The sequence below is a fragment of the Ranitomeya variabilis genome, chromosome 2, assembly GCF_051348905.1.
Source record: "Ranitomeya variabilis isolate aRanVar5 chromosome 2, aRanVar5.hap1, whole genome shotgun sequence".
NCBI lineage: Eukaryota > Metazoa > Chordata > Amphibia > Anura > Dendrobatidae > Ranitomeya > Ranitomeya variabilis.
Genome location: NC_135233.1, coordinates 244,986,277 through 245,014,268, shown reverse-complemented (window position 1 = coordinate 245,014,268; position 27,992 = coordinate 244,986,277). Strand labels below are relative to the sequence as shown.

The 27,992-nt window shown below is 48.3% G+C and overlaps 1 protein-coding gene across 4 annotated transcripts in view; it reads left to right on the top strand.

Annotated features, from left to right (window-relative positions):
- Positions 1 to 2,932: 2,932 nt before the first annotated feature.
- Positions 2,933 to 27,992, top strand: part of SPTAN1 (spectrin alpha, non-erythrocytic 1) — a 38,819-nt gene continuing 13,759 nt past the window's right edge. For 2 of the 4 annotated variants that reach the window (XM_077284374.1, XM_077284373.1), the window contains exons 1-32: positions 2,933 to 3,064; positions 15,213 to 15,452; positions 15,589 to 15,714; positions 17,565 to 17,705; positions 17,954 to 18,100; positions 18,183 to 18,316; positions 18,463 to 18,607; positions 18,690 to 18,844; positions 18,930 to 19,065; positions 19,337 to 19,438; positions 19,724 to 19,861; positions 19,947 to 20,057; positions 20,350 to 20,427; positions 20,526 to 20,681; positions 20,771 to 20,975; positions 21,053 to 21,234; positions 21,377 to 21,620; positions 21,696 to 21,818; positions 22,725 to 22,942; positions 23,023 to 23,115; positions 23,265 to 23,399; positions 23,589 to 23,737; positions 25,026 to 25,085; positions 26,117 to 26,315; positions 26,474 to 26,578; positions 26,669 to 26,692; positions 26,773 to 26,808; positions 26,893 to 26,940; positions 27,022 to 27,113; positions 27,199 to 27,343; positions 27,425 to 27,606; positions 27,771 to 27,870. In XM_077284374.1, the coding sequence (XP_077140489.1) occupies positions 15,216 to 15,452; positions 15,589 to 15,714; positions 17,565 to 17,705; positions 17,954 to 18,100; positions 18,183 to 18,316; positions 18,463 to 18,607; positions 18,690 to 18,844; positions 18,930 to 19,065; positions 19,337 to 19,438; positions 19,724 to 19,861; positions 19,947 to 20,057; positions 20,350 to 20,427; positions 20,526 to 20,681; positions 20,771 to 20,975; positions 21,053 to 21,234; positions 21,377 to 21,620; positions 21,696 to 21,818; positions 22,725 to 22,942; positions 23,023 to 23,115; positions 23,265 to 23,399; positions 23,589 to 23,737; positions 25,026 to 25,085; positions 26,117 to 26,315; positions 26,474 to 26,578; positions 26,669 to 26,692; positions 26,773 to 26,808; positions 26,893 to 26,940; positions 27,022 to 27,113; positions 27,199 to 27,343; positions 27,425 to 27,606; positions 27,771 to 27,870 (4,146 nt within the window). In that variant the 5' untranslated portion in view covers positions 2,933 to 3,064; positions 15,213 to 15,215. The remainder of the gene's footprint in view (positions 3,065 to 15,212; positions 15,453 to 15,588; positions 15,715 to 17,564; positions 17,706 to 17,953; positions 18,101 to 18,182; positions 18,317 to 18,462; positions 18,608 to 18,689; positions 18,845 to 18,929; positions 19,066 to 19,336; positions 19,439 to 19,723; positions 19,862 to 19,946; positions 20,058 to 20,349; positions 20,428 to 20,525; positions 20,682 to 20,770; positions 20,976 to 21,052; positions 21,235 to 21,376; positions 21,621 to 21,695; positions 21,819 to 22,724; positions 22,943 to 23,022; positions 23,116 to 23,264; positions 23,400 to 23,588; positions 23,738 to 25,025; positions 25,086 to 26,116; positions 26,316 to 26,473; positions 26,579 to 26,668; positions 26,693 to 26,772; positions 26,809 to 26,892; positions 26,941 to 27,021; positions 27,114 to 27,198; positions 27,344 to 27,424; positions 27,607 to 27,770; positions 27,871 to 27,992) is intronic. The other 2 variants (XM_077284376.1, XM_077284375.1) reach the window with 1 other exon arrangement.

The following is a 27,992-nucleotide window of genomic DNA, read 5'->3' as shown; positions in this document are numbered from 1 at the left end:
CAGTGAGATCTGTTGCTTGCAGCCACCACTAGAGGGAGCTTACTGTGGACTAGTTAATCATTGTGTTCAAGGGCTAAACCATGTGCACAAAGATTCCTGCAGCAGGAGGGACACGGGGGAGCTCATTGTGTTCAAGGGCTAAACCATGTGCACAAAGATTCCTGCAGCAGGAGGGACACGGGGGAGCTGTTATTCAGGCTAGGGGGGTTGGACACTAGCTGTCATTCAGGCAAGGTGGGCAGATTCAGCAGCAGGGAGGAGGGATATTAACATATTGTTGTTCAGGCTAGATGGGTGGAGAATCAGCAGCTGGGGGACTGAGGAGTTGTCATTCAGGCTAAGTGGATAGATATGCAGCAGAGAGGAGGGATACTGAGGTGCAGACATTCAGGCTAAATGGGTGGACTTTCAGCAGCAGGGAGGAGGGACACTGAGGAGCTGTCATTCAGGCCAAGTGGGTGGACAAGCTGCAGGGAGGAGGGACACTGAGGAGCTGTCTTTCAGGCCAAGTGGGTAAACATGCTGCAGTGAGAAGGGACACTGAGGAGCTGTCATTCAGACGAAGTGGGTGGACATGCAGCAGGGAGGAGGGATACTGAGGCGCTGTCATTCAGGCGAAGTGGGTGGACATTCAACAGCAGCAGGGAGGAGGGACACTGAGGAGCTGTCATTCAGGCTAAGCGGGTGGACATTCAGCAGCAGCTGGGAGGAGGGACACTGAGGAGCTGTCATTCAGGCTAAGCGGGTGGACATTCAGCAGCTGGGAGGAGGGACACTGAGGAGCTGTCATTCAGGCTAAGCGGGAGGACATTCAGCAGCAGCTGGGAGGAGGGACACTGAGGAGCTGTCATTCAGGCTAAGCGGGTGGACATTCAGCAGCTGGGAGGAGGGACACTGAGGAGCTGTCATTCAGGCCTAGTTGGTGGACATGCAGCAGCAGCAGGGGCGCTGCTTCTTTATAGATATAACATTTTTCGATACAATTGTGGACCTATTCTGCGAATTGTCCCCGATCTATAGCTATTTTAGTGCTTTCTCTATGGGACTCTTAAACCCTCTGTCCCCCATGTGTCTGATATTTGTGGCACATTCTCTTATGGTGGGGTTTGCCCCTTATAGAGGGGCTGCATCAGGTACGGACTGGGGCTGAAATTCAGTCCTGGCATTTGAAATCACACAGGCCCATGTTGTCCCCGTCCCCATGAACCAGATGAGATATATTACTAATATTACTCTGAATAGAGGAAAGCAAGATTTACTACAAGACCAATGATTCTAATGATACCTGTAGCCTGGTGGGTTAAGTGACTGAGTGAGCGACTTTGTGCTCCGTCACAGCTCTTATCAGTATGGGTGTCTTGAGAACACCAATTTTGCTAACAATGTTGCAGACTGGCCATCTGGCATTTGCCAGATCCCCGGTCCGGCCCTGGGCTGCACTGTCGGGGAAACATTTGATCTGTGATGTAGAAGCTGAGCGCTGTCCTCAGACCTGATGCTGGGGAACATTCACTTTTGAGCCCGTCTTTCAGGATTTCTCTCGGGTATCATGGCCGTCTCCACTGCGGCCACCTCTTGGTGACATTTTCTGCAGGTCTGACGTTCTCTCGTAGTGCGGGCCCCGGACTCTCAGAATGGCGGGAAGGCTCCTGTTAGAGCAGCACATGGACATGTAATAGATGTATTTCTATGGAAAGCTTTTTGCCCTTTCAGGAAAAATAAATGTGGAGGCGAATTCAGCGTTTAGGCTACTTTCACACTTGCGTTGTGTGACGGACGTCGCAATGCGTCGTTATGTAGAACAAAATGCATCCTGCAAAGTTGCCTGCAGGATGCGTTTTTTCCCCATAGACTTACATTAGCGACGCATTGCCACGTGTTTTGGCGGACCGTCGGCACAAAAAAAGTTCCATTTAACTTTTTTTGTGCGTCGAGTCCGCCATTTTTGACCGCGCATGCGCTGCCGAAACTCTGCCCCCTCCTCCCCGGGACTCACAATGGGCAGCAGATGCGTTGTAAGACTGCATCCGCTGCCCCCGTTGTGCTACATTCACACACTGTCCGTCAGGTCGACTGTTTACGACGGCCCGTACTGACGGACTAGTGTCAAAGTAGCCTTAGGCTAGTTTCACACTAGCGTTAACTGCAATACGTCGCAAATGCGTCGTTTTGCCGAAAATACGCATCCAGCAAAAGTTCTTGCTGGATACGTTTTTTCGTCATAGACTAACATTAGCGACGCATTAGCGACGCATTGCCAAACGTCGCGTCCGTTTTGCGACGCTTGGGCGTGTGTTAGCGGACCGTCGGGAAAAAAAAACGTTACATGTAACGTTTTTTGCTCCCGACGGTCCGCTTTTTCCGACCGCGCATACGCGGCCGGAACTCCGCCCCGCACTTCCCCGCACCTCACAATGGGGCAGCGGATGCGTGGGAAAAATGCATCCGCTGCACCCGTTGTGCGGCGGAGACCACGCTAGCGTCGGGGACCTCGGCCCGACACTAGTGTGAAAGTAGCCTTAGTTGTGGTTTTCTGGCAGCGGACATCGTATCTCATGTCATCACTCAGGTCAGAATAGTGGGGGAAGAACGGTCTTTTCTCTGCTCTAAAAATTCCTAATCACACCCTAAAAGCCAGAGTGCCTCCTCCACCTCTACCAAAAGTTTTAAGGAACTTCCTATTTTAAAGGTGGTGCTTAAATTAATTTACAATTACTATTCTGCAGAGCATTTGCACTACTTCGAAAGCCGGATCTAGCTCACACAACAGATCAATTCCTTGAAGCCGCCATTATATAACGAGCCAGTTCTTGCTTCCAGCCTTCGGCAATTTCCGGTATTCCTCGTTCATCTTCGCGCAGGCTCCGCAGTCACGATTGGAGCGGTGGGCGTGTCCTGTACGACTCGGCTTGCCTTCGTGTTTTTCCGGAGAGGTTGCGCAGGGTGACGTCATCGCTTCGGGGGCCCAGAGTATAAAAGGAAGCGAGAAGCCGCCGAAGCGCTCAGACGAAGATCCGGAGAGTAGGAGTGAGGAAGCCGGAGCGCAACAACGCCCTCAGAACTGGTGAGGCCGCGCCCCTCTCCCCGCATGTCCCCGGCCTTCAGACCCCCTGTACAGCAGTGCAGGCTCTATGATGGCTGTGCCTGCAGACCCTGCTAGTGCTTGCCTTTAACCCTTCCGTGCCCAGTGCTGCTGCAAAGCTCCCTATACACCTAGCATTAATACCCGGCGACGATGAATATTCACCTGTAATAAATCTGCAACTAATATATATAATTGTGCATTCATTGCAAAAAATAAATGTCTTCCTATTTGAGCCCAGGATGATTGTTCTGACACCGTGTCTGTCAGATTAGGGGTTAATTGGTGCGTCTATGGCCGGTGTGATGCGGTAACGCCACGGTATGCCGCATCCCCTGGAGTAGAGATGAATGGGGGGATTGTGGCTCTCCTAGTGTGGGATGACAGGTCTTCCTGTATTGTTTATTATTTTGTGTTCCTGTATATAAACATCTCATCTTTTTGGTACATTGTTGCATCGCTTACTTCCTGTCTTGTAATTGTAATAATCTTGTAACCATCACCAGCTATTGATGCTGCCCCCAGACTAGGGCTACAGATTGGGCTTGCACTGCCCACCAAGCACGACAGCCCCCTCTATCAATGACAGGGTGAGAGGGGGTGGACACATTAGCAAACAATGGCTGTAAAATCCAAATAGGGAATGTTGCCCTTTAAATATCTGGCTTTCCCATGTAAACACTCCTGTTCTCTCCCATGGCCGCCATGGCTGGTGCATACATTTTTAATCCTGTTACCAAGGCTGCTAGGAGCTGGGAGAATCGTTTAACCCCTACCCACCCGGCTGCTTCTTTGTCGCATTGTTGCTGTCGCCTCCGCAGACGGGCCTCGGCGTCCTACGATTGGGTGTAGTAGGGCGTTAGCTGCAGGAATGTCATTCAGGAAAAATGAGTCGATGTCATTTCTCAGGACGAGGGCCTTCTCCGTACTGAACTCTCATACCGACCCACCCGCCCAGATGCGTTCTCTGCCCTCCGGGAACATGGGGATTCTATTGTTACAAGGTCATTGTGCTCGGCTGTGTGAGGCTTCATTTCTAATAATCTGTCAATCGGCGCAAAATAAAAAAAGTATTGGCTTTCCACTGATTTAAAAACTACAAACCTCAGCATGACCTTATGGCTCCAGACTGTCATGGCGTGCTGGAGACTATTATGGGCCCATCTTGAGTTAAAATATGCTATATCTTTAGATGATGTATTGATTGTAAGCTGTTAAAATAGGCAATTGCATAACTACCACCACCCTAATATTAGGTGTCTCGCCTATAAAAGTGTGACATCTAATAATAATGTTTAGGGCGGTAAATGTTCACCGTTGGCAGCTATTTGGGTCACCGGTGCATTGTCATGATGCAGGCTGCTTGCATTATGCACACAGCACGATGGGTCACGTTGCATTATCACTCAAACATAGGGAGTTGCTAGTCTTGCAATTTCTTCATTTTCGGAAGATGCATAGCCTGTGTCCAGTGAAGCAGCATTATCTATCCCTCGCCATGCACCCATGCCCTGCATACTCCGGATTCCAGGCATGCCCTGCTATCTGTGCTCCAGCCAGCTGCACTCGGTGTGTGACCTCCATCTGCTCCGGCTTGGCAAGTGCTTAAGTTTACTCCAATGTCTAGTCTTACACTCCACGAATGTCTTTCAATGAGAGGTACTAACCTCAGATATGCCAGCGGCGGAGGGGATTGGATAAAGAGTATTTCCCCTTTAAGGACAAACAAAAATCCCTGCAATTATAAAGCTGGGGCTACGCGCCAAAGATTAATGGATGTCGTTGTGACATCGTGGGGTACTGTAGGAGAATGGGGTTACATTTGGACCCACAAGGTACTGCGACCACGACAAATATGTTGCAAGAAAGTCCAATTTGTTCCTACTCTTTGGGACTTGTCGCGGTAACCTGCGGGCTGCAATGCAATCCCTCTCACCTGCATTATGCAGCGGCATACAATCTTTGCATGGCCAAAGTCGCTGTGGAGCCCGTAACCAATATGGCCGCTATTCAATCTCGTACCATTTGGTCGCCCCAGATTTCCAACAAGAACTCAGGTCAAGCTGAATCTCGGCCTTTAAGGTTTTTAAAAACATCACTGAAAAAACAGAAATACTTGCACTACCATGTCCAGATACAAGTGCACAAGAGGATAGCGACCAACGCCTCATGTATTATATATGGGTACATCTTTTTTGCACATTTTTATGCAAGGGGCTGGGTAATGTGGGGTGTCTGGCCTGTGGGTGCACATATAGTACTGGCATGAAGGGTGCCCTATACAAGCCTCTGTGCATTGCCAATACTAGGCGGCCCCTCACTGATGTTCGGTGGGTTAGTAAATGGTTATTCTTAGTATTTTGCACCTGTGCTGCCCCCACCTTTATCATTGGGGGACCTTTTGTGCATTTGTGTCTGGACATGGTATTGCACGTATGGCTGCTATTTTTCTTCTTCAATAATGTTTTAATTGATTTTTAGTCCTTTTTTTTTTTTCAGTGAATTCTTTATGGTTTATACCCAACTTTTTTAAATAATGGCTGTCACCCAGCTTTCCCAGAATTTAGTATAACACATCCTGGGCTATGTTCACGTCCCCATTTTTAGGCATGTTGGAGCTATGCACCAGGGCAGATACTTTGATGAGCTCATAGGCATATGCCGGGGAGAAGTCACATGTAGTTTGCACATTGCTAGTCCATAGTCGCCTCATTAGGTGCTCTGTCCCTTTAACTTGTAAACTCCATGGCTGAGCAGTGCAGGCCAGAAACTAAAAAAAAAAAAGTAAATGTTCACACCCCAAGTAACTCCACAAATGACCTGATAATGCAGCAAAGTTAATTCCACAGATTTCCTGAGGGAGCGCGATAGATTTCTAATGAGTCCAGATAGGCGGCACCGTGCCAGCACATAAATGGGCCATCCTGGCACACCTAATAATGGTGCCCTGCAGGGAAAATGAGTGACAATGTGATTGGTGGTGATCTCTGGTTACAATGACCTGTCCTGTTTTTAAAGGGGTAGACTTGTCTGGCGCCATGTTGTCCCTCCGTAAGATCGGAGTCCAGGTACCCGGGTGTGCCGTGCTTGCAGTGATGGGTTTTTGTATTTCTGCAAATGCTTTTCCGCTTTCTATGCTATTTTTTTTTTTTTTTTTTTTCCTTTTCCCCCTTTTGGGGTTGACTTTTAAATCGTGTGGTTTTGGCATGGATCTATACTGTATTTGCATGACTGTGTACCTTAAGCCTTGCGGCACCACGCTCCTCGCTTTTCATCAGATGACATTACACCTGTATTGTAACGCCATTGCCTTATTCTTGAATACCAGGAGTAGTAGAACTTGAAGACCGTAGTCAGTGTTGTTAACCAGATGCTGTGAATTTTGAAAGTCGAATATTTGCCAATGATCGTGTTCAATGTTATTTAGGAGCGTTAAATTCTGATCCTGGGGAAAGTTGGGTGACTATCAAAAGAGGCCTCAGTTAGGTTCCTACACGGATAGTAACCCAGCTTTTCTCAGGCCTCTGTGCAACAAATTTGCCTTGCAGGATGTATATTGGTCACATTTGCCATTCAGGGCTCTGGGAAAGCTGTGTATGAGTTGTCATGAAAGTCATATGAAATTTAGCCTGTTTTCCCAGTGTGTGGAACAGAATCTGTAGGCCGAGGATGGGAGATTTGCTGTTCATTTTCTATGGCGTAAAGTGGTGTGCTATAAAAGCACAGGTGAAGGTGTAGTACGGTGCAAGAGCTTACAGTCTAGAAGAGCATGTACAGCTGTCAGGGCATGATGGGAGTTGTAGTGTCCAAACAGCTTGCAGACATCAATTCTAGTGGGTTTAGGAGAAAGGGGCCTTATTAAGACATCAGGCTTGTCAGATAAGATGCCCTTGTTCTGATGCAGCAGAGTAGAAGGTGCGGCATCTGGCACAGTGTCAGACTCCATTATTACAGAGAGATTCTGCAGTACTCGAGGTTTGGATCTCTGCAGACTCGCTGATACCTTGTCTTCTGCACCAGAAAGTAATGTAATAAAGACTAGCACGTATGTAGATGTAGCAGAGCTGCATGTCACTTTACCTTTAGCTTCATCTCTAATTTATTGTGATGAGTTTCTTGTAAAGTTATATTTATATGTAACAAATCTATCAACTATAGTGCTATCTGGGTTGTAAATGGGTCTTAGAGGGTTATTCCAATCTTCAGAGGTGGATAGTACTTGCAAGTACTATCAGCTTTGCAATTAACTGCTTTTTTTAAATTTTTAGCTGTTCTTGAGATATTAAGACTTTTTTGTTTTTAGCTTGTTGCCTTGGAGACCAACCACCGCTTCTAGACAGCAGAGCATGCGCAATGCTTACAAGCTTAAGAGAAAAGATGTTATGAGTGTGCTTCTGAAGCTGGCCAGGATCGCGGAAGCGTGCAGTTACCTCCTAATCCCTGCCACATTCAGTGCAGTGCTTACAAGCTACACAACAGTGGTGGTCGGTCTCCATGGCAATGAGCTGTAAACAAGTGTTAATATCTCAAGAACGGCTGCTAATTTGAATAAGCAGTAAATGACATAAGTGGTTGTTTTTACAAGCACTGTCCAACAACAATAATAATCTATGAAGATGGGAATAACCCGTTAAATGGCAAAATCTACTACTCTCCTTGATCCTGCAAGCACCACTTTATTAACCGCCATTTTGATGCAGTTCCTTCTGTATCCTTTCCCATCTAGCAGTCCTCAGATGTGAACATACGGTGGGTCCTTCTGCAAAATGGCTGTCCTTGTTCGGAGTTGGTCAGGTTCCCAGTCAAGAAGCCATGTTTTGCTGTAGCGAGCCATTCTCCAGGCCCAGCTTCGGCCTGCGTCGTCACACACTGCAACCTTGAAGTGATCCCGTCCAACCAGCCCCGCTCCTTGCATCGTGTCAGGCCAAGATGGAGCCGCAGAACTGGTTTTCTCTAAGTCTAACCTGCAGTTTTGCACATGTAATAAGCACATGCGGATGTAGTTGGTGACTAAGCCGAGCAGCAATCCTAAGAGTAGTGTGGTGTTCTCTGTTATCAGCCACTTGGGGAATTATTGCCTGTAGGGAAGGGATGACTGACATGGAATACAGGAAAATGGTTCTATCCCGAATAATCACTTATCTATAATATAACGCTGGGAGCGTCACTCTGTCCGAAGTCTTTATAGACTGCGCAAGCGCTGGCGCAGTCTGGACCCCACAGAGTGACGCTCCCAGGAGATCGCGGTATGCGTAAGCGCTGAACGCACACCGCGATCTCCAACGGAGAAGCAGGGACGAGCCAGGAGAGTGAGTATATTTACCTGTCCCGTTCCACTGCTGCGCGCTGCTCCATCCTCCACCTCGGACCTCCTCTGCCTGCGACGTTCAGTTTAGAGGGCGCGATGACGCGCTTAATGCGCGCCGCCCTCTGACTGAACAGTCACAGGCAGAGGACCCCGGAAGACAGAGGCGCGCAGCAGTGGAACCGGGGACAGGTAAATATAGCAAGTGCCGGGGGCCTGAGCTAGCGGCGACTCCGGCACCTGACCCCCACAGTGCGCCGGTGTCCCCGCCTGCTCAGGCCCCCAGCACTCGGCGCCCAGCACAGCCGCCCGCACTCACCGCCGCCCGCACTCACCGCCGCCCCGCACAGCCGCCCGCACTCACCGCCGCCCCGCACATCCGCCCGCACTCACAGCCGCCCGCCCCGCACAGCCGCCCGCCCCGCACAGCCGCCCGCCCCGCACAGCCGCCCCGCACAGCCGCCGCCCCGCACAGCCGCCGCCCCGCACAGCCGCCGCCCGCACTCACCGCCGCCCGCACTCACCGCCGCCCGCACTCACAGCCGCCCGCACTCACAGCCGCCCGCACTCGCCGCCGCCACGCACAGCCGCCCAGCACAGCCGCCCGCACTCGCCGCCAGCACTCAGCACAGCCGCCGGCACTCAGCACAGCCGCCGGCACTCAGCACAGCCGCCGGCACTCAGCACAGCCGCCCTCGGGCAGTAGAGCCGGAGAGAGAAAGATGAGAGCAACATATGGCAGAATGGAAACCGGAACAGGCAGAATGGGTGCAGCACATTACAACAGAATGGGGGCGCAGGATGGGAGCACCACATGACAGAATGGGGGCGCACACATGACAGGATGGGGGTGCAGGATGGGAGCACATGACTGGATGGGGCGCAGGATGGGAGCACATGACTGGATGGGGCGCAGGATGGGAGCACATGACTGGATGGGGCGCAGGATGGGAGCACATGACTGGATGGGAGCTGCACATGACAGAATGGGGGCACAGGATGGGAGCAGCACATGACAGAATGGGGGCGCACACACATGACAGGATGGGGGTGTAGGACGGAGCAGCATATCACAGGATGGGGGCGCAGGATGGAGCAGCACATGACAGGATGGGGGCGCAGGATGGGAGCACATGACAGGATGGGGGCGCAGGATGGGAGCACATGACAGGATGGGGATGCAGGATGGAGCACCACATGACAGGATGGGGATGCAGGATGGAGCACCACATGACAGGATGGGGATGCAGGATGGAGCACCACATGACAGGATGGGGGCGCAGGATGGAGCAGCACATGACAGGATGGGAGAGCAAGATGGGAGCAGCACATACCAGGATGGAGACCATATACCAATATAAATGCTCGCCACCCGGGCGTAGAACGGGTTCAATAGCTAGTTTAGTATAGTAGAATAAGTACAAAAAAAGCAGGTACATTTGGGAACTTTGTGGCAACCAATCAAAATCTAGCTTTCATTTTTCCAGTTGCTAGGATTCTGGTAGCCAATACAGTTCTCACAAGAGTTGTCACCCAGCTTTCTAGAGACCTGAATGGCAATTTTACTTGGTTCTAGAAGGATGTGTCTCACAAGATGGGGTGGCAGCCAATATGGTTTCTCTAACACTGTGTGCTGTGACAGTCCTAATGCAAATTGTAATAGTGACCTGGTGGACATTTGCACTGATGTATATCAGCTGGATATATCATTGTGTGGGCAAGAGGAGGCTGAAATGTGATGGCGGCCATGTTGGTAGCAATAAAGCCAGAGTAAAACAAAAACTGTTGCCCCTAGCAACCAATCACAGCTCAGCTTTCATTTTCTTAAACGGCTCTCATAAAGTAAAAGCTACTGTGTGATTGGTTGCTCTGAGCGACACCGTTTTTAATAAGAGGCCTAATGATTTATATGGCATAAGGTAAAATTGCAGCCCAGGAAGCGCAGTGGGCCGAACTAGCAAACCTCCCTGGCACCATTGTGAGACATACTGGGAGCCGCACACCCCGCGCTGCCAGCAGAAAGTGCAAAGTGCCTGCATTGCCGCTCTATAAATATCGCCGCTGGAATGTCTTTTATCAGGCAGTTAAGATACCTTGCCCTGTGTCCTCCGCATAGTAATGAGGAATCATGGGGGAAGAAAAATGGTCATTACAGTGTGAATTATGCCAAATGGCAGCTGGTAACAGGACTGTGGACTTGGCCTTATACCAAGGGTGAGGCCCTGGGTGTATATGAATGCGTCATATGTGTAATATGTATACATACAGTATCTGACCATTGAGTCTGTTACCATTCACCCTTTGTCCTTATCTGCATTTTCCTCACTGAAGAGCAGTGCTGGTTGCAGTGGTGCTGTGTACACAATGAATGGAAGTATCATTGCATGTTCTGTGGGCCCGAGGCTCCCCAGTCTATGGGGGCCCGAGGCTCCCCAGTCTATGGGGGCCCGAGGCTCCCCAGTCTATGGGGGCCCGAGGCTCCCCAGTCTATGGGGGCCCGAGGCTCTCCACTCCCAAGAATATGGCTATAGACCTCTGATGGGGCAGTGTTGCCTGATGAGACCTGATGCAATACCTGGAAGACACCAGTGCAGGTATGGTTTAGAAGTAGTGTCCTAGAGGTTCGGCCTGACCAGTTGTAATGGTCACTAAGCGACTGTCCTCTATGCCATACTAGACATGGTGACGCAGAGTAATTTGTTTTTCGGCAGAGGGAAACCCAGTGCCAGGTCTGGCAGATTCTGGTGTTATCAGTGAGGTGCAGCCGGAGGGGCGTGCGTCCGGCCTCCGCTCCCCTGTGATGGCTCCTGCAGTAAAATGGCGCCGATGAGCTGCACGCAGTGTTATCTGAGGCTGGAGGGTGCTGATAGGGGCGGCTGTGACGTGACGGCGCTGAGCAAAGGTCCTTACTGGGAATAGGCAGCAATATGAATTATAAAAAAATAAAAATAAAAATACAGGGAATTACTTTTTTTTTTTTTTTTTCTCTTCAAGATGCATTAATGACTGAGCCTTAGAATAAATGTGGGAGTGTGACTAACAAAATACTCTGTAGCATGCATAAATTGGGGAACTATTCAATGTATATCCAGGCATAGCGTCTTATGCGCTGCTGAGGGGTGGGGGATCAGTCCAGTCATTGGAACCAAGATAAGGTCAGCAATGGATATTCTTGATAAATCCCTTTAATTAACATCTTTACAGTTAATGGGGTGGGTGGGGTCCTCTCTGAGCAGAAAATGGCTAGCAAGTTTCCTAGGTGGGTCGCACTTCAGTAGGTGAATGGGCAATGTCCTGCAGCATTTCCAGATGACCTTGGTTTCTGGACCCCTTCTGTCAGAGTATAACTTCCATCTTGTACCATACTTACTGCTCAGTGCCACTTTGGCGATGTAATTGCATAACGCATGAAAATCTTTATATAAATGCAGACCTAGCAGGGTGGTCCTGACTGGGTGAATGTGATCACAGGGTCTTGCTTTGCGGTAACGCTGTGCACTGCATCGCTGGGTGTCTACACCCTGCACTGAGGCTGTTAGTATTCTGGCTGCAGCAGGCTGCGGCACTCGTCTCCTGGTTGGGGGTCTGCAGAACTATTCCACTGGGCAGGTTTTTGGCATCGGACACATAGTGACGCCAGCTAATCTGCTGCAGGAAAGATCCGGCCATTAGTGATGCCCCTTGGCACTTCAGAACAATGAGCGGCTCTGCTGACTGCCACAGATGGCCTTTTATCCCGTTAATACCAGCATGGAGGGCGGGGCGGTCAGCTGCCTCAGAACATCCCAGCGCTTCTCAAACAGACAATGGTTTGTCCATTTCCTGCATCTTCCTAGTGCCGGTCATCTCGAGCCTCTTACCCAAAGAGCTTATGCTTTTAAACTCCTTTATCCCTTATTTTAATGCCATTTTGTACTTGTATTGGATATTGCAAAGTTGGATGACAACCACTATGTCCTGTATTCCAGCTCCTATAGGAATTGTCACTTAACATTCCAAGTGTCCTGACTGGCAAGTACTCCTCCAGGGGTTGGTTGTCGCCAGGTTTGCTGAGAGTAGTTATGTGCCAGTATTGCTGTGAGACTAGGACGCTTTACCTTTCAGTACTGTGAGAAAGCTGAGTGGCGGCTGTAGCAGTCACACAGCTTTCCTAGAAGTGAGGGGGTAATGATTAGAATGTGTCCAGTGTTTACCTTGCTAAAAACAAAAACTGTGCACATCCTTCCTCCACATTCCAGGCACAGTGACACAATGCAAACCATCAGGAAACCGTGCTTCAGAGGATGGGGCCCATTGCTGCAATTTCACAGGGTTGGGCCTGAGAACAGAGCAGCCATATACAACCCTGGAGACAGCGGAGCAAATTAACTTAAGGCTATGTTCACACGATCCTTTTTTTGATCCTTTTTTTTATCCTTTTTTTTTTTCAGGTCCTTTTTCCATGCAGGGTACAGTCCAATGTTACTCTATGGAAAACAAAAACCGCTGTGCCCACTATCCTTTTTTTCTCAGGCAAATCCGCGAGGATTTGCCTGCAGAAAAAAAGAAGTACCATGTCACTTCTTTCTGCGGATTCAGCTCCTGTTTTCAACAGGCACCAATAGGAAAGTGCTGTTGAAAACCCGCAGAGGAATCTGCAGAAGAAACTGCAGGAAAATCAGCAGTGCAGTTTTGCACTGCGGGTTTTCCAAATCAGGACCTGAAAAAAAAAAGGATCAAAAAAAGGATCGTGTGAACATGGCCTAATAGTGGGAAGGTGAAACCACAAGCCTCATGTTCCTGCTCCCATGTCTCTAGAATTAGGCAAACTTGCTGCGAGCCTGGGAAAGCACAGAAGCTCCCATAAGGTGGGCTATAGATCTAACCATATAACCTGCCCGCAATGACTCCCACAGTTGTAGTCTAGGTACCTTCATAGGTGAACACTTTTAGGATATAAGGCAGGGATGGAGTCCAATATAACTTGGGATAGTTGACCCAAGCGTCCAATAGTTTGATGCTAGTGCCTTCCTATCTATTTTGGTTGCTCTTTTGAGATCAATGGAAGGATCTACAGAGACTTGCAAATCTGCTCATTCGGGGTATTTGGTGTCACACATCGAACTTCAACACGGTCAGTCTGTACATCAGGCTATACCAAAGCATTGAATGTCAGATCAGCTATATGGTGGCCATACACACCTTACAGCCATGTGGTGGCCATACACACAACCTTCCAAACAAGTGTATGAATGTGACCTTGCCTCTTTCTTCCTTGGCAGATATCCGGAGAAAGAAAAGTCAGACATGTTGAAATCAAAAATTCCCATTTCTTCTGGCCATGTTTTCCTGCATACTGGAATAGTTCATTTTCCTGACTGCCATCTAAAATGTGTTGCTAGCTTTTAAGGCTTTGTTCACACAACGTATCATAAGGACGATGCCAAGAGTGCCTACAAGCTAACATTGGCACTTATGCCTCATGAGAAAGTTTGCTTGGTCTGGAGACCTGTGGTTGCAGGCTATACACAGGTCGTATAATACGTTTGTGTGAACGTGACCTAAGATGTCCATCCACGTGAGATTATAGAAAAATTCTGACTAGCGGACCACCTACTACATAATGTACACAGGGCCACCCAACTCTCCACCATTGGGAGGGAAGCGCAGAATCTGTCATGATCGATTTCAACATGCCCGCTGCCTTGTTCTCGTTAGAGATGAGGTATCTGGCACTGATTTTATGCCCACTTCATGTTGTAAATGCAGGAAAACTGTGCATGTATGTGTATTGGAAGATTATGTATAGGGGATGGCCGAATGAGCATTTGTCTATGGGCAGATTGTGTCTGCAGTATATGCCCATCTATAGCATAAGCTGCCAATATACATTATATAAATGTGTGCTGAGGCCACTGTTTTTGGCAGGATTGGCCATGAGCGAAGTTATATGGAGGCGAGCCCCCTCTAAAGTTTTGTTGTCTCTTCCACGCCGGTTTTGCTGGTGATCCCACCAATTGCATATAGTCTTGCTCTCAGATTTGACTTTTTTTTTTTTTTTTTTTTCCGCCATTGCATTAGAAAGAGAGTTCCTTAGTCATGTATTATATTTTAGTGGTGGGCTGCAGCTGATACACCGCAGGGTCCGAGGGCCGATACCTAAAACTTCATTACATAGACCTCTGGCTCCAGTTCCACCGGCGATCACGTCAGCTGCTGTCTGGCTACTTTCCCCCCATGCGATAACAGCGAGGAATGTGGCTGGTAACGTTCCAGATCTATCCTGCATGGAAATGGAAGCGAGAAAAAAGCTGGAGCCGGATCGAAGCTCTGGGGGAGGGGAGCTCGCTCTAGGTGTGGCTATCCGCTGCAGGAATGCAGAGTCTTCCCATCTGTCCAGCTCCATTGTCGCCTCCTGCAGCAGTGCCCATCTACTGATCCTGAGAGCTTTATTAGGTAAAAAGCCCCAAATATCCCCAATCAGGGGGCGCAAGGATGATGTGTGCAGCCGGATGGTAGAAGTGCTTTTCTATTGCTTACGCAATTCATTCGCCATAAAGATGCATCTTATTCTCTGGGGATAGATCACATAAAAAATGAAAATTTAAATCTCCGCCATTTTCTATATTATAGAGGAGGCACATTTTGCTTCTTACGTATTTTGGAACTGGTGCGACTTTGCAATATGGATCCCTTGCCTTTACCACTGTGGCACTCTGCTTTGGCACGATGGGAGTAACGTTTGCAACAAGTGTGGAGATGCCTCGTAAAACACCTTTTAATTCTGTAGTAATGCAGATTATCTAAATGTTATTCACGGACTTACTAGAATTGTGTTTCTTTCAGAAAATGGATTCAAGTGGGGTCAAAGTGCTGGAGACAGCGGATGATATCCAAGAGAGACGCCAACAGGTCCTGGACCGTTACCTGCGGTTCAAGGAGCTGTCCACTCTCCGTAGGGCAAAGCTGGAGGATTCCTACCGTTTCCAGTTCTTTCAGCGCGACGCTGACGAGCTCGAGAAATGGATCCAGGAAAAACTCCAGATCGCATCTGATGAGAACTACAAAGATCCAACTAACCTCCAGGTGAGATGCTCTGCAGAGGTGCGGTGTTCAGCAAGCCGGTCGTACATCAGGGCAGTGGGGTCTTCTTCTGTTATTGGGGGATATGCTGCAGTGTAACAATGGAAGGGGCATTAATATAAGGTGTATCTGCTTACAGGGGAAACTGCAGAAGCACCAGGCCTTTGAGGCAGAAGTACAGGCCAATGCTGGAGCTATTGTAAAACTGGACAACACTGGGAACAACATGATTTCTGACTCCCACTTTGCATCCGAGACCATCAGAGTAAGTAACAGAGGCTGCCGCACATATCTTGGGCTTAGCTTACTGTTTTTCCTCTGTTATTCCTCCTGGACATGCGTGAATAAATTGACAATGAATTCCTTTCCTTTTGCAAGTCCCCGAGGATCCACACTACACACTGACACTTGTCAGCAGTGATAGGACTGTAGGACCATTTAGGCACACACAACAAACTGGTACCGCCCATTTGTCCATTTATTCATACATTACCAGGAGGAATAACAGAGGACTAGCACAAAGCAGTGAAAGCAGAATATAATCAAGCATTGCATTTCCCCGTGAATGCAAGTATTTACCAAACCAGACATATCTGGAGAACGGATAGGTCTGTTATAAAGTTATTCTCAAATGAAAACCTATCCATAGGAAAAGGGATGACTTCCCTATTGTTGTTGGTTGGGTGCTGGGACTCCCCAGTAATCCTCAGAATGGATCTCCCCTATATTCACTGCCTATAGGACTGCTGGAAATGGCCAATTACAGCGCCCTGTTCCCAGACGTCCCATTGACACTGAATAGAGATGAGCCTTGTTCTTGGAGTCGCCCAGCGGATGGACCCCCGGCAAACAGAACACTATCCAATACCCTATTAATAACCTATTAATGAACATCATTCATTATGATTTATTACAAGCCCCCTATTGAGCCCATGGATACTGTTCACCCCATGGTGAATACCTTACACAATGACGCTATCCTGAGATTGCCCCTTTTTCATGTTCTCCCTGTAATAATGGCGATTGGTCAATCACTGAATAGTGTTTTTATATGTGTCGATGCCAGATGTGGCGATACCTGTGTGACACACATATTTGTGGTTTAGTCTTTCACGCCGTACCGGACCGCACAGCGACCCATAGTGACCAGTGTGCAAGTGGGGTCTCACATGCGCGTAGGTGGAGGCGTCTGGACATGCAGTGATGATCTTCTACTTTGCTACTGCATGATCTCTATCAAACTCTGTCTGGATCCCTCCGCTGCTCACTACGGTGTTCTTTCTTCTATTCCAGCCTACGATATTGAGGGGGCACATAATTGCTCAAATGTCAATTCCCTAATAGTCATACATACTTCCCTGTTAGATTTGTAAATGCAACCCCCCCTAGTAGGAACATGTGGAATTTAAGGTAGGTCCGAGACTTGGTTATTAATGATCAATGATTTAGTACAGGCCCTCAATATCAGATGGGTGATGGTATGACATCCCCCCCCCCCCCCCATCAGTTGGCTGCCTGTACCTTCCAATGCTTTCAGATGTAAGGTGTGTGGTGCCAGAACAGCACAGCGCCATACACGGTGTAGTGGCCATTCTCTGCTACTGCAACTCTGCTCTTATTGAAGTGAATAGGGGCAGCAGTACCTAAGAACAGCCCCTAGCCAGTGTATGGAGATGTGCTGACCTGCCTCCATGCATGCTCTACCTATGGGGATGCCAGGAATAATGGTGTAATACGCCACCCATAGGATGCCTTCTGCATCTTACTAGGCCTCTGATTGTAGATATCGCCATAACTCTGCACAATATTTTGGCACATGGTGTGCCGGCAGATCTATAGTGTAGCATCGTATAAACAATGTTATGGCTTGGCCATTTTCATCAGCCCTTATTCTTTATGTTTTGCATATGAAGGGCCCCTATATTCCACAGCACACTACAGACATTAGTTTGTACACTCAGCTACATATATTTTCTTATTTTTCTCGTTCCTCTTATTTTCTGATTTGTTTGAGTTTTTCGGCTTCTTCACCGGAGGAATATGTGATCCTGACGCTTTTGTGAGCAGACATGCAGTAAGATGAATGCTAATCGCGCTCTTGTTCTTATACAACAGACACGTCTAGTAGAGCTTCACCGTCTGTGGGAGCTGCTGCTGCTGAAAATGCAAGAAAAGGGGGTCAAGCTCCAGCAGGCACAGAAGCTGGTCCAGTACCTGCGAGAATGTGAGGACGTCCTGGACTGGATCAATGACAAGGTATGGAGATAAGGGAAGGGTCCTAGTCTTATACATCAGTGTTTTATCATCAGGTCCGACACTCCACCCCGCTGCACATTGGACACTCCGTGTTCCCTATATTGATGACAGAAGCACAGTCAAATAATGGAGGGGAGTTCATGGACCCCAATACCGTTCTCACCTGACCTAACCTGTCGATATTGATGTTGAGTTTTACACCATTATGCCACTGCTTGAACTGTAGCTCGTTATTTTTACCATACTAGGAGGCCATCGTGACTTACGAGGAGTTGGGACAAGATCTTGAACATGTTGAAGTTTTGCAGAAAAAGTTTGAAGAGTTTCAGACTGACCTGGCCGCTCATGAAGAAAGGGTGAATGAAGTCAACCAGTTTGCCGGCAAGTTGGCCCAGGTAATTACCCCTCCCCAATAAAACTTAGTTTGTCTAGGTAGCTGGGGCAGGTTTCATTGGCCTGCTTTCTTTTTGTCCCCAGGAGGACCATCCGGAGCTGGAATTAATCAAGACCAAACAAGATGAAGTCAATGCGAACTGGCAGCGCTTGAAGGGGCTGGCACTGCAGAGACAAGGAAAGCTATTTGGAGCTGCAGAAGTCCAGCGATTTAACAGGTCTGCAGCAGGGTTTATTTACTATGCAGCCCTGCCCTGTGGATACATGATATTGCCATGTGCTGCTGGGTCAGGCTGAATTCTGTCTAGTCTCTCTAGCCCACTGCAGTCAGTTCTCACTTTGCCTTCTCCATTCCTGTCTGCAGAGATGTAGATGAAACCATTGGCTGGATCAGAGAGAAGGAGCAGCTGATGGCATCTGATGACTTTGGCCGAGACTTGGCCAGTGTGCAAGCACTTCTGCGGAAGCATGAAGGCCTGGAACGAGACCTTGCAGCCCTAGAGGAGAAGGTATGTACACCCCACATACTCCGCACTGTAAGAGACCATTAGAAAGAAGCAGTGAGGTTTCAGTAATTTCTCCGATTACCAGGTAAAAGCGTTGCGCTCCGAATCTGATCGCCTGCAGCAGTCGCACCCCCAGAATGCACCACAGATCCAAGTGAAGGGGGAGGAGCTCCTTACAAATTGGGAGCAGATCCGGACTTTGGCTGCAGAACGTCACACCCGTCTCAATGACTCCTACAAGTGAGTGATCCATCTTTGACCAGCACAATAAATGGCAGACTGTATACGGCGTTGTTGGGTCATTCATTGTGTATTTTCTTCTCAGATTACAGAGATTCCTGGCAGATTTTAGAGACTTGACCAGCTGGGTGACTGAAATGAAGGCCCTCATCAATGCTGACGAGCTCGCCAATGATGTAGCTGGAGCTGAGGCTCTTCTTGATCGACACCAGGAGCATAAGGTAAATGCAGATGGTTGGTTGATGGTCAACGTGAACCCGAAGGATCACATTAATGCTGACATCGATTTGTAGTTTGCCCATTTGTTAAGACAGGAGGGTAGAGTGCTAGAGGCTGTATATTCAATTGTGGTCTCTGTAGATATCCGTACTATGCACTGTAGTCACTGGGGAGCTATAATCTCTTCCTCCAGGCACATTTAGTCCACAACATCTGTTCCTGGTTTTATAAATCTGTGGGTAACCTCTCGATTTTCCTTCTTCTTAAATCCAGGGTGAAATTGATGCTCATGAAGACAGCTTTAAAGCTGCAGATGCTGCCGGACAAGCCTTGCTGAACGCCGGACACTATGCGTCAGAGGAAGTCAGAGAGAAGGTATTTCGTCAATATAATGGGGTTACTGTAGGGTTTATATATAATCACTTCTTATTAAAGTAGTAGTAATGTACCATAATGTTGCAGCGTACTGATAAGATTTGTCATTACTATGTGATCTGGGGGTTCAGACCAGAGACAGTCTTGAGAACCGTGGTTCCTTTTGGCTTTTTTCTTGCACAGTGCTGCCTCCATATCTCTTGCTATACACAGGTAGAGCTTCAGGTCCTTCATTCTGAGGATTAGTTTGCTTATAATGGTAACATCCCTTGTTTTTACTCCTAGATCACCATCTTGACAGAGGAGAGAACTTCCCTTCTGGAGCTGTGGGACCTCCGTAGGCAGCAGTACGAGCAGTGCATGGACCTTCAGCTTTTCTACCGAGACACTGAGCAAGTAGACAACTGGATGAGCAAACAAGAGGTGTGAGGCTTGAGTCACCCAACATGTCTAGGTATCTCCACATAACGACCTGTTCTTCACTTCCTAGTGGTTTGTACTTTTCTAGGCTTTTCTGTTAAACGAGGATTTGGGAGACTCTTTGGACAGTGTTGAAGCCCTTCTGAAGAAACATGAAGATTTTGAAAAATCTCTTAGTGCCCAGGAGGAGAAAATCACGGTATGAAATTGTCCCTATAGTCTTTTTGCAGGATTCTTCCGGTTGATGATTATATGGAATTACCAAATGGTCTACCTTGGCCTGTGAGATGCATGCTGCTGCACAAGGTGCAGTCTATAGCCTCCCCTGTGCAAATATGGAATATATTGGCTTCTTTTAGGGATCACCTCTATGAAATAATTGACATTATTCTGTTAGAACCTGTGTGAGGAATCTAGAAGAACAGTGTTGTAAAATGGGCAATGTTCGGGGCTTGTTTAATTTCTGTATTTATTTATTCTATTTTTTTTAGGCTCTGGATGAATTTGCCACAAAGCTGATTCAGAATAACCACTATGCAATGGACGATGTTGCCACACGCAGAGATGCGGTAAGATGCAGTATTTCCTCTAGTTCTCGGTTGGGTCCTTCCCTTTTAAAATTCTTACACGTAAATATAATATTTTGTGACATAAATTGTCTTTTCAGCTCCTAAACCGCCGCAATGCCCTCCATGAGCGGGCGCTGTATCGCCGCACTCAGTTGGCGGACTCCTTCCACCTGCAACAGTTCTTTAGGGACTCTGATGAGCTGAAGAGCTGGATTAATGAGAAGATGAAGACTGCCACTGATGAGGCCCACAAGGTGAGGTCTAATGGGTGATCTCCAACCATCATATCTAATCTGTTGCTGCGTCACTTATCGCTCTGAACTTTCTCTTTGCTTCCTCCCAGGATCCATCCAATCTTCAGGGTAAGGTCCAGAAGCACCAAGCTTTTGAGGCTGAGCTCTCTGCTAATCAAAGCCGCATCGATGCGCTGGAAAATTCTGGCCAGAAGTTAATCGACATGAACCATTACGCATCTGATGAGGTGGCGGCGCGTATGAATGAAGTGATCACCCTGTGGAAGAGGTTGCTGGAAGCCACAGATCTCAAAGGTGAGGACCTGCCTGTCATCTGAACAGGGAGGAGGTTTGGTGGAAATGGCCGATATCATGGCAACATCTTTACACAGGCGTCAAACTGCGGGAGGCTAACCAGCAGCAACAGTTCAACCGAAATGTGGAAGACATCGAGCTGTGGCTGTATGAGGTGGAGGGACACTTGGCGTCCGACGATTACGGCAAGGACTTGACTAACGTGCAGAACCTTCAGAAGAAACATGCTCTGCTGGAGGCCGATGTTGCGGCTCATCAGGTACCTACTAGATCTCTTTAGTGCCTTTCCTCTACTCTAGGGGGCGCTATTGACTCCTATATGTGATCGCTATTACCAGTTCTTGTCAGGGAATTGTATATCTAGCCTTAGACCTGAGACAACGGTTGTGTAATCCACACAGGACCGTATAGATGGCATTACCATCCAGGCGCGCCAGTTCCAGGATGCAGGGCATTTCGATGCTGACAACATCAAAAAGAAGCAGGAGGCTTTGGTTGCGAGGTATGACGCTTTAAAGGAACCCATGGTCGCTCGCAAGGAGAAACTGTCCGACTCTCTGCGCCTGCAGCAGCTTTTCCGTGATATCGAAGATGAGGAAACCTGGATAAGGGAAAAGGAACCAATCGCAGCCTCCACCAACAGGGGTAAGGTGCTGATATTCTTGCTGATAATTATGGGGTCAAACCTTACACTGACGTGTCTTGTGCTCCTGTCTCCAGGCAAAGACTTGATTGGTGTTCAGAACTTACTGAAGAAGCACCAAGCTCTGCAGGCGGAGATCGCTGGGCATGAGCCCCGTATTAAGGCCGTCACCCAGAAAGGAAATAATATGATCACTGAAGGTAATTGCGTCTCATTTGCAGAATAGTGATGGAACAATGTAATGCTTCCCTTCTCCTGGGGTGGCGCTACAGGGAACTAACACTACTGGATTCCCTCCAGATTACATCTCCTCACTGGGGATTTTGGCCGTGAGATCATATGATCAGCTTGCTGCCAAGAGACTAATTGGGGATTGTCCAGGGTGGAGGACCCCCTTTTGTATGCAGTACAGAGAATTAGAAGAATGGTTTACACAAGGTTTCCCCTTTTCATCTTTATGTTAAAAGCTGCAATAAATAAAATTGCCTTCCCAGATCCAGTGCTTAGTCTACCTTGCTGTTCTGGTGATTGTGCATAGGATGCAGAGGTGAATTCACACTAGCAGCACTGCAGTCACTTGCTCAGCTCAGTGATGGACTGCAGTGCTGTCGACAGTGAAAGGGGTAAACCCCTTTAACGGCCGGTTTGGATTTACATGATGCATTTAAAGGGACTTTCATGATCACAATATTGTGGTATTTTGTCAGACTAGGCCATAAATATCAAATAGGTGCAGGTCCCGTCCCCCCGCCAGTCACCTTTTTTATAGGCGCTGCAGCACTTGTCAAAGTGCTTGGCTCCGTATTAGATTGCACCGTCTGCCACACACATAGTAGCGGCTGTGCTGGGAATTGTAGTATGGTCCCTTTCACTTTGTAATTTCAGCCCCCTCAGTACCCTGGAGAGGCCGCAGTACTTAGCCCAACCAGCCCCCTCCGTACACTGGAGAGGCCGCAGTACTTGGCCCAACCAAACAGCTGTTTTGGGGTGAGGAGTCAACTTCCATTGGTTTGGTATTGATGCATAGACCGTGAATATTCTGATCCAACCCCTATAAGGTGTCGGTATTCTTTACTATTCTATTGCTGACTTTCTCCAATTCACAGGACACTTTGCAGCCGATGAGGTGAAGGTAAAGCTGAAGGACCTGAATGACAAGTGGCAGTCCCTCAGAAATAAGGCGTCTCAGCGCCGGCAGGACCTGGAAGACTCTCTGCAGGCTCAGCAATACTTCGCAGATGCAAATGAAGCCGAATCGTGGATGAGGGAGAAGGAGCCGATAGTTGGGAGCACGGACTACGGCAAAGATGAAGATTCTGCCGAGGTACGATGCTCCTGCCACGTCCTGCACCACACAGTATAGTGTATAAAACTGGATTATTAATTCCGCCATCCTCACTACAGGCTCTGCTGAAGAAGCACGAAGCACTGATGTCCGATCTGCGGGCCTACGGAAGCAGCATCCAAGGGCTGAGGGAGCAGGCCCAGGCTTGTAGGGTATGTACAAGGAAAGTGCTGAGCTCATCAGTAGTGACTGCAATCGCATTGATGGGACCATGGAAATCCCCCTCAGTGGTATTTAGCGGTGAAAATGTTGTTACGCAGTGCAAGATTCCTACTGATGGACTTCATAATTGATATTTCAGCAACAAGTGGCACCAACAGATGACGAGACTGGCAAGGAGTTGGTTCTGGCTCTGTACGACTATCAGGAGAAGAGCCCACGGGAGGTGACAATGAAGAAAGGAGACATCCTGACCCTGCTGAACAGCACTAATAAGGTAAGCTGCTGCCAAGCCACAGCAAAATACACTTAAGAAAAAGAAAAAAAAACGCTTGAAATGGGACTAAGTTGCAGCACCAGGTGCAGCCTGTGGACCGATTTGGCGCTGTTTTGTAGAACCCTTTACTAATCTTGGACAACCCCTTTAAGTGGCTGCCTACCACCTGCTATGTTTTGTGTCCTACAGGATTGGTGGAAGGTGGAAGTGAACGATCGTCAGGGCTTTGTGCCCGCTGCATATGTGAAGAAGCTGGATCCAGCACAGTCGGCTTCTCGGGAGAACCTGCTGGAGGAGCATGGAAGCATTGCCCTCCGGCAGGAGCAGATTGATGGCCAGTAAGTGCCCGGCGCACCCGTAGGATTTGTATTTGTACAGGTCATGTGATGGCGCGGACAAGAAGTGTCGGAGCTCCTGCGTTTTCTGCTTTCACTGCACACGTCATATAGATCATCGCCCTCCGTCACCCCAACTCTCGCATGTTATAATATTCATCAATCACGAACACGTTCAGATTTACTCTTCTGTCATCTGTGATGTCACTTCTGGCACCGTTCTCCTCCTCTGCCCGTAATCACCGCACAGATTAATATCTGATGTCACTGATTCTTCTCTGAGATTTGATAAGAAGTAACATTGCATCTTAAAACAATAATCATCTTTGGGGTTGAATAAAGCTGTGTAAAAAGAAGTGTATGAATCATGAAATGACGTGGCTTGTCAGTGACGTCCACAACAGTGCCCCCTGGTGTGTGAAGTTTGGCAGTACTGCAGGCCAGACTTAATCCAGCAGTGGGGTAATAATTTTTTTTTTTTATACAGCTGCCTGGACCCCAGTCATCTGTTTTATGATAATTAAAAAAAAAAAATAAATTAAAGGGCATGTCCACTTTTACTGGTTTAGTATTAAAGCATTTATCCACTCATCCGTACTTTACAGAAAAGGATTTTCAGTTATCGGAGGATTTATAGATTGCTGCGGGGGTAGTGATGAGCAATTATGCTCGTTACTCGAGTTTCTGCGAGCATGCTTGGTGGTCTCTGAGTATTTCAGCATGCTCGGAGATTTAGTTTGTCGATGCAGTTGCATGATTTGCGGCTGCTATACAGCCTGAGTACATGCAGGGATTGCCTGTTTGTTAGGAAATCCCCACATGTACTCAAGCTGTCTAGCAGCCGCAAATCATGCAGCTGTCTTTACATAAACTAAATCTCCGAGCATGCTGAAATACTCGGAGAAAATCGAGTAACGAGCATAACTCGCTCATCACTAGTGGGGGGGGGGGGTTTAACTATTGGGACCCCCATGCATAATGGAACATGAGCAATGCCACTGCTGCGCCATATGTTCTTGTTGACCCCTAAACGGGAATGTCAGCGGGTTTGGCTGACCCTTATCTAATGTGTAAGGCCATAGATAATTGGTAGACACCTGTACTATATGGCGAGACCTTCTAGGCACCGGTACAGGTGGACCGCCCTGTGATCTGTGACCCCCTGCACACCGATACGCTGCACTCCCTGCTAATATGGCTCGCTGATCGAGCAGCACCCTCCCTCCTGCCTGTTGGTAATCACTAATTGTCTGCATGCCTTTTTTGCTGTGCTCCCTTCTCGTCTGTGCAGGACTCATGTATCTAAGGAAGCTGGCAGTGTGTCTCTGCGTATGAATCAGGTTGCAGAACTGTGAGTAGACCTGTTCCACCATCACCCATTCTCTATATTATAACCTTGGTTTCAGCCATTGGTGACTACTGATGACCGTGAGAGGGCTTTAAAGAACTGTGCTGTCTTCTGACACCTATTTGACCATGGTAGTGGGGCACATAACGTCCGGTTAGTTGGTGCGATCTGCTGTCGCCTAGATGAGGACTTGCGAAACTGATCCTTTTAGGGAATTGCCGACATCCATGCCAAAAGAGGGGCATGCTGAGTGCTGGCACATAGTACCAGCCACAGAGTCCCAGGCCCTTTGGTGTCTGGAATATTTACTTACCCTCCACAGGTCCAGCACGGAGTCTTCGCTGCTCTGTACCTGCTTTTGCCTGCAGAGCTGACGTCTGATACATAGCTACATGGCTTGTGATATCTATTTGGACAGAGCCTCTGAGTTCATTGATTGGCTGCAGTGACAGTCAGTGCTAGACCCAGGGAGGATGGGTAAAGAATTTTTTTCTAAACAAACTGCAATGGGGACATGTCTTCAGAAAGCCACTTTACAGCAATCCTCCAGTTCAAACCTAAGTGTCACTATATGTTTCCCATACTCTGCCGCTGCCTCACTTTGTAAGATCTGTTGCCCATTCTCCATAATGTCTGTCGTTGAGGCATGGGTGTTTCTGTGGAAAGTCTGAGCCGTGCCTCCCCTGCCTGCTGCCAGCACTGTCAGGTCCGTCCCACACCAACAGTAGGACAAGGAAGGTGTGGGTCAGACTTTTCACAGCACTCCCTTTCCGTCTATGGAGGCCATGTTGGAGAAGAGGCGATTGGGCTCCTGGTCGGACAGGTAAGCAGCAGAGGGGAGACACCAGATCTAGTGACTGTACATGGGACGTGTGTAGTAACATTTAGAGGATCGCTTTTCTCCTGTAGCTCATCAGTTTCATGATGAGGCGTTTGCTCCTGCAGCGGTACCATGTCTTGTCCCCGGAGCTCACGCTCCATAGATGTCTGCTGAGCTGTATAGACGTACCTGATCGTGCTCACTCTATTTGTAGGTACCAGAACATATTGGAAGTGGGAGAAAAGCGCAAAGACATGCTGGAGAAAAGTTGTAAGAAGTTCATGTTGTTCCGTGAGGCGAATGAACTGCAGCAGTGGATCAACGAGAAGGAATCTGCACTCACCAACGAGGAGGTGGGAGCGGACCTGGAGCAGGTGGAGGTGCTGCAGAAGAAGTTTGATGATTTCCAGAAGGTAATCCCACATATTTTATATAATTGGAATTGATACGGCCCTTGACTGGCACATGGGGCGCTCAGCACACCCGCTCTTCTTTTCCTCCTCCTACAATGAACACCATGGCTCCTCCTGTCATACACACCACTAATGAAAATCTCACTATTGTCCCTCAGGATCTGAAGGCTAATGAATCCCGTCTGAAGGATATCAACAAGGTGGCAGATGACCTAGAGTCTGAAGGGCTCATAACAGAGGAGGTACAAGCTGTGCAGCAGCAGGTAAGATGTCGCCTACTCAGTTATGCCCTATTGAGTGCATTGTCCTCTCCACCTGGGGAGTAACATTTTATTTTTCCCCTCTCCCATTAGGAGGTGTATGGTAGCATGCCAAAAGTAAGTAATCATGTGTGTGCTTCAGTGTGGGCGTCATTCACAACTTGCTCTTATAATGGTCTTCCTTTACTTTGTTGTAGGATGAAGCGGACCACAAAGGAGCCTCACCATGGAAGGTAGGAGCCTGCTGTGTCCCCGGCCTGTTAGATCTTTGTTGTGTGTATGTCCTGGTTGTAACCTCATGTATATATGCATTACAGGCTGTGAGGACTGTCGTGCATTCAGTGGCCACTTTCAACTCCATCAAGGTAAGACCTGAGACTTCAGTACAACCTCAGTTCTCTGGTCCTGGCTCCCTGTAATGACTTGTATTCTCTCTTGTCCTCTAGGACCTGAATGAGCGTTGGCGGTCCCTTCAGCAGCTGGCAGAGGAGAGGAGCCAATTGCTGGGCAGTGCCCATGAAGTGCAGCGATTCCACCGGTAAGAGACAAGGACTCGATGATTGTGAATTATATCCCGGCTTTTACGATACCTGGTTATACACAGATTTTAATACCTTTTGTAGGGATGCCGATGAGACTAAAGAATGGATCGAGGAGAAGAACCAGGCACTGAACACTGACAGCTATGGGCACGATCTGGCCAGTGTCCAGGCTCTGCAGCGCAAACACGAAGGATTCGAGAGAGACCTGGCTGCATTGGGTGATAAGGTGCGGCCACCCACAGTGGAGGATACCCACCCTGAATATTCATTCATCAGAGGGTCCCTTCTCTAACACCTCTGTCCTTAGGTGAACTCCCTGGGAGAGACCGCCGAGCGCCTGATCCAATCCCACCCAGAATCCGCCGAGGACATTCAGGAGAAATGCACAGAGCTCAATCAAGCTTGGAACAGCCTTGGCAAACGTGCGGACAAACGGAAGGAGAAGCTAGGAGATTCTCATGACCTGCAGCGATTCCTCAGTGACTTCAGGTAAGGAAACCGCACATCTGATCATAATCCGTCGTAAACGTCAGTATTCGACTCCATCTTGTGTCTCTCTTGGCATGCTGAAAGTTGTAGTTTTGGTACAGCTGGAGAAACTGAGGTTAGAGTCCTCTGCAATAGACTAATGGACGCATCTCTCTCACTTATAGGGACCTCATGTCCTGGATTAATGGAATTCGAGGCTTGGTATCCTCTGATGAACTTGGAAAGGATGTCACAGGAGCTGAAGCTCTGCTGGAGAGACATCAGGTCAGTAGTACTGTACTCCTCAGACCATATATCAGTGCAGATGAAACAGTTATGCTGTCTCAGTAGTATTATATGGCAGGACGCTCTTAAAGGGCTATTTCCAGGTTAGTAAGTGATGGTGT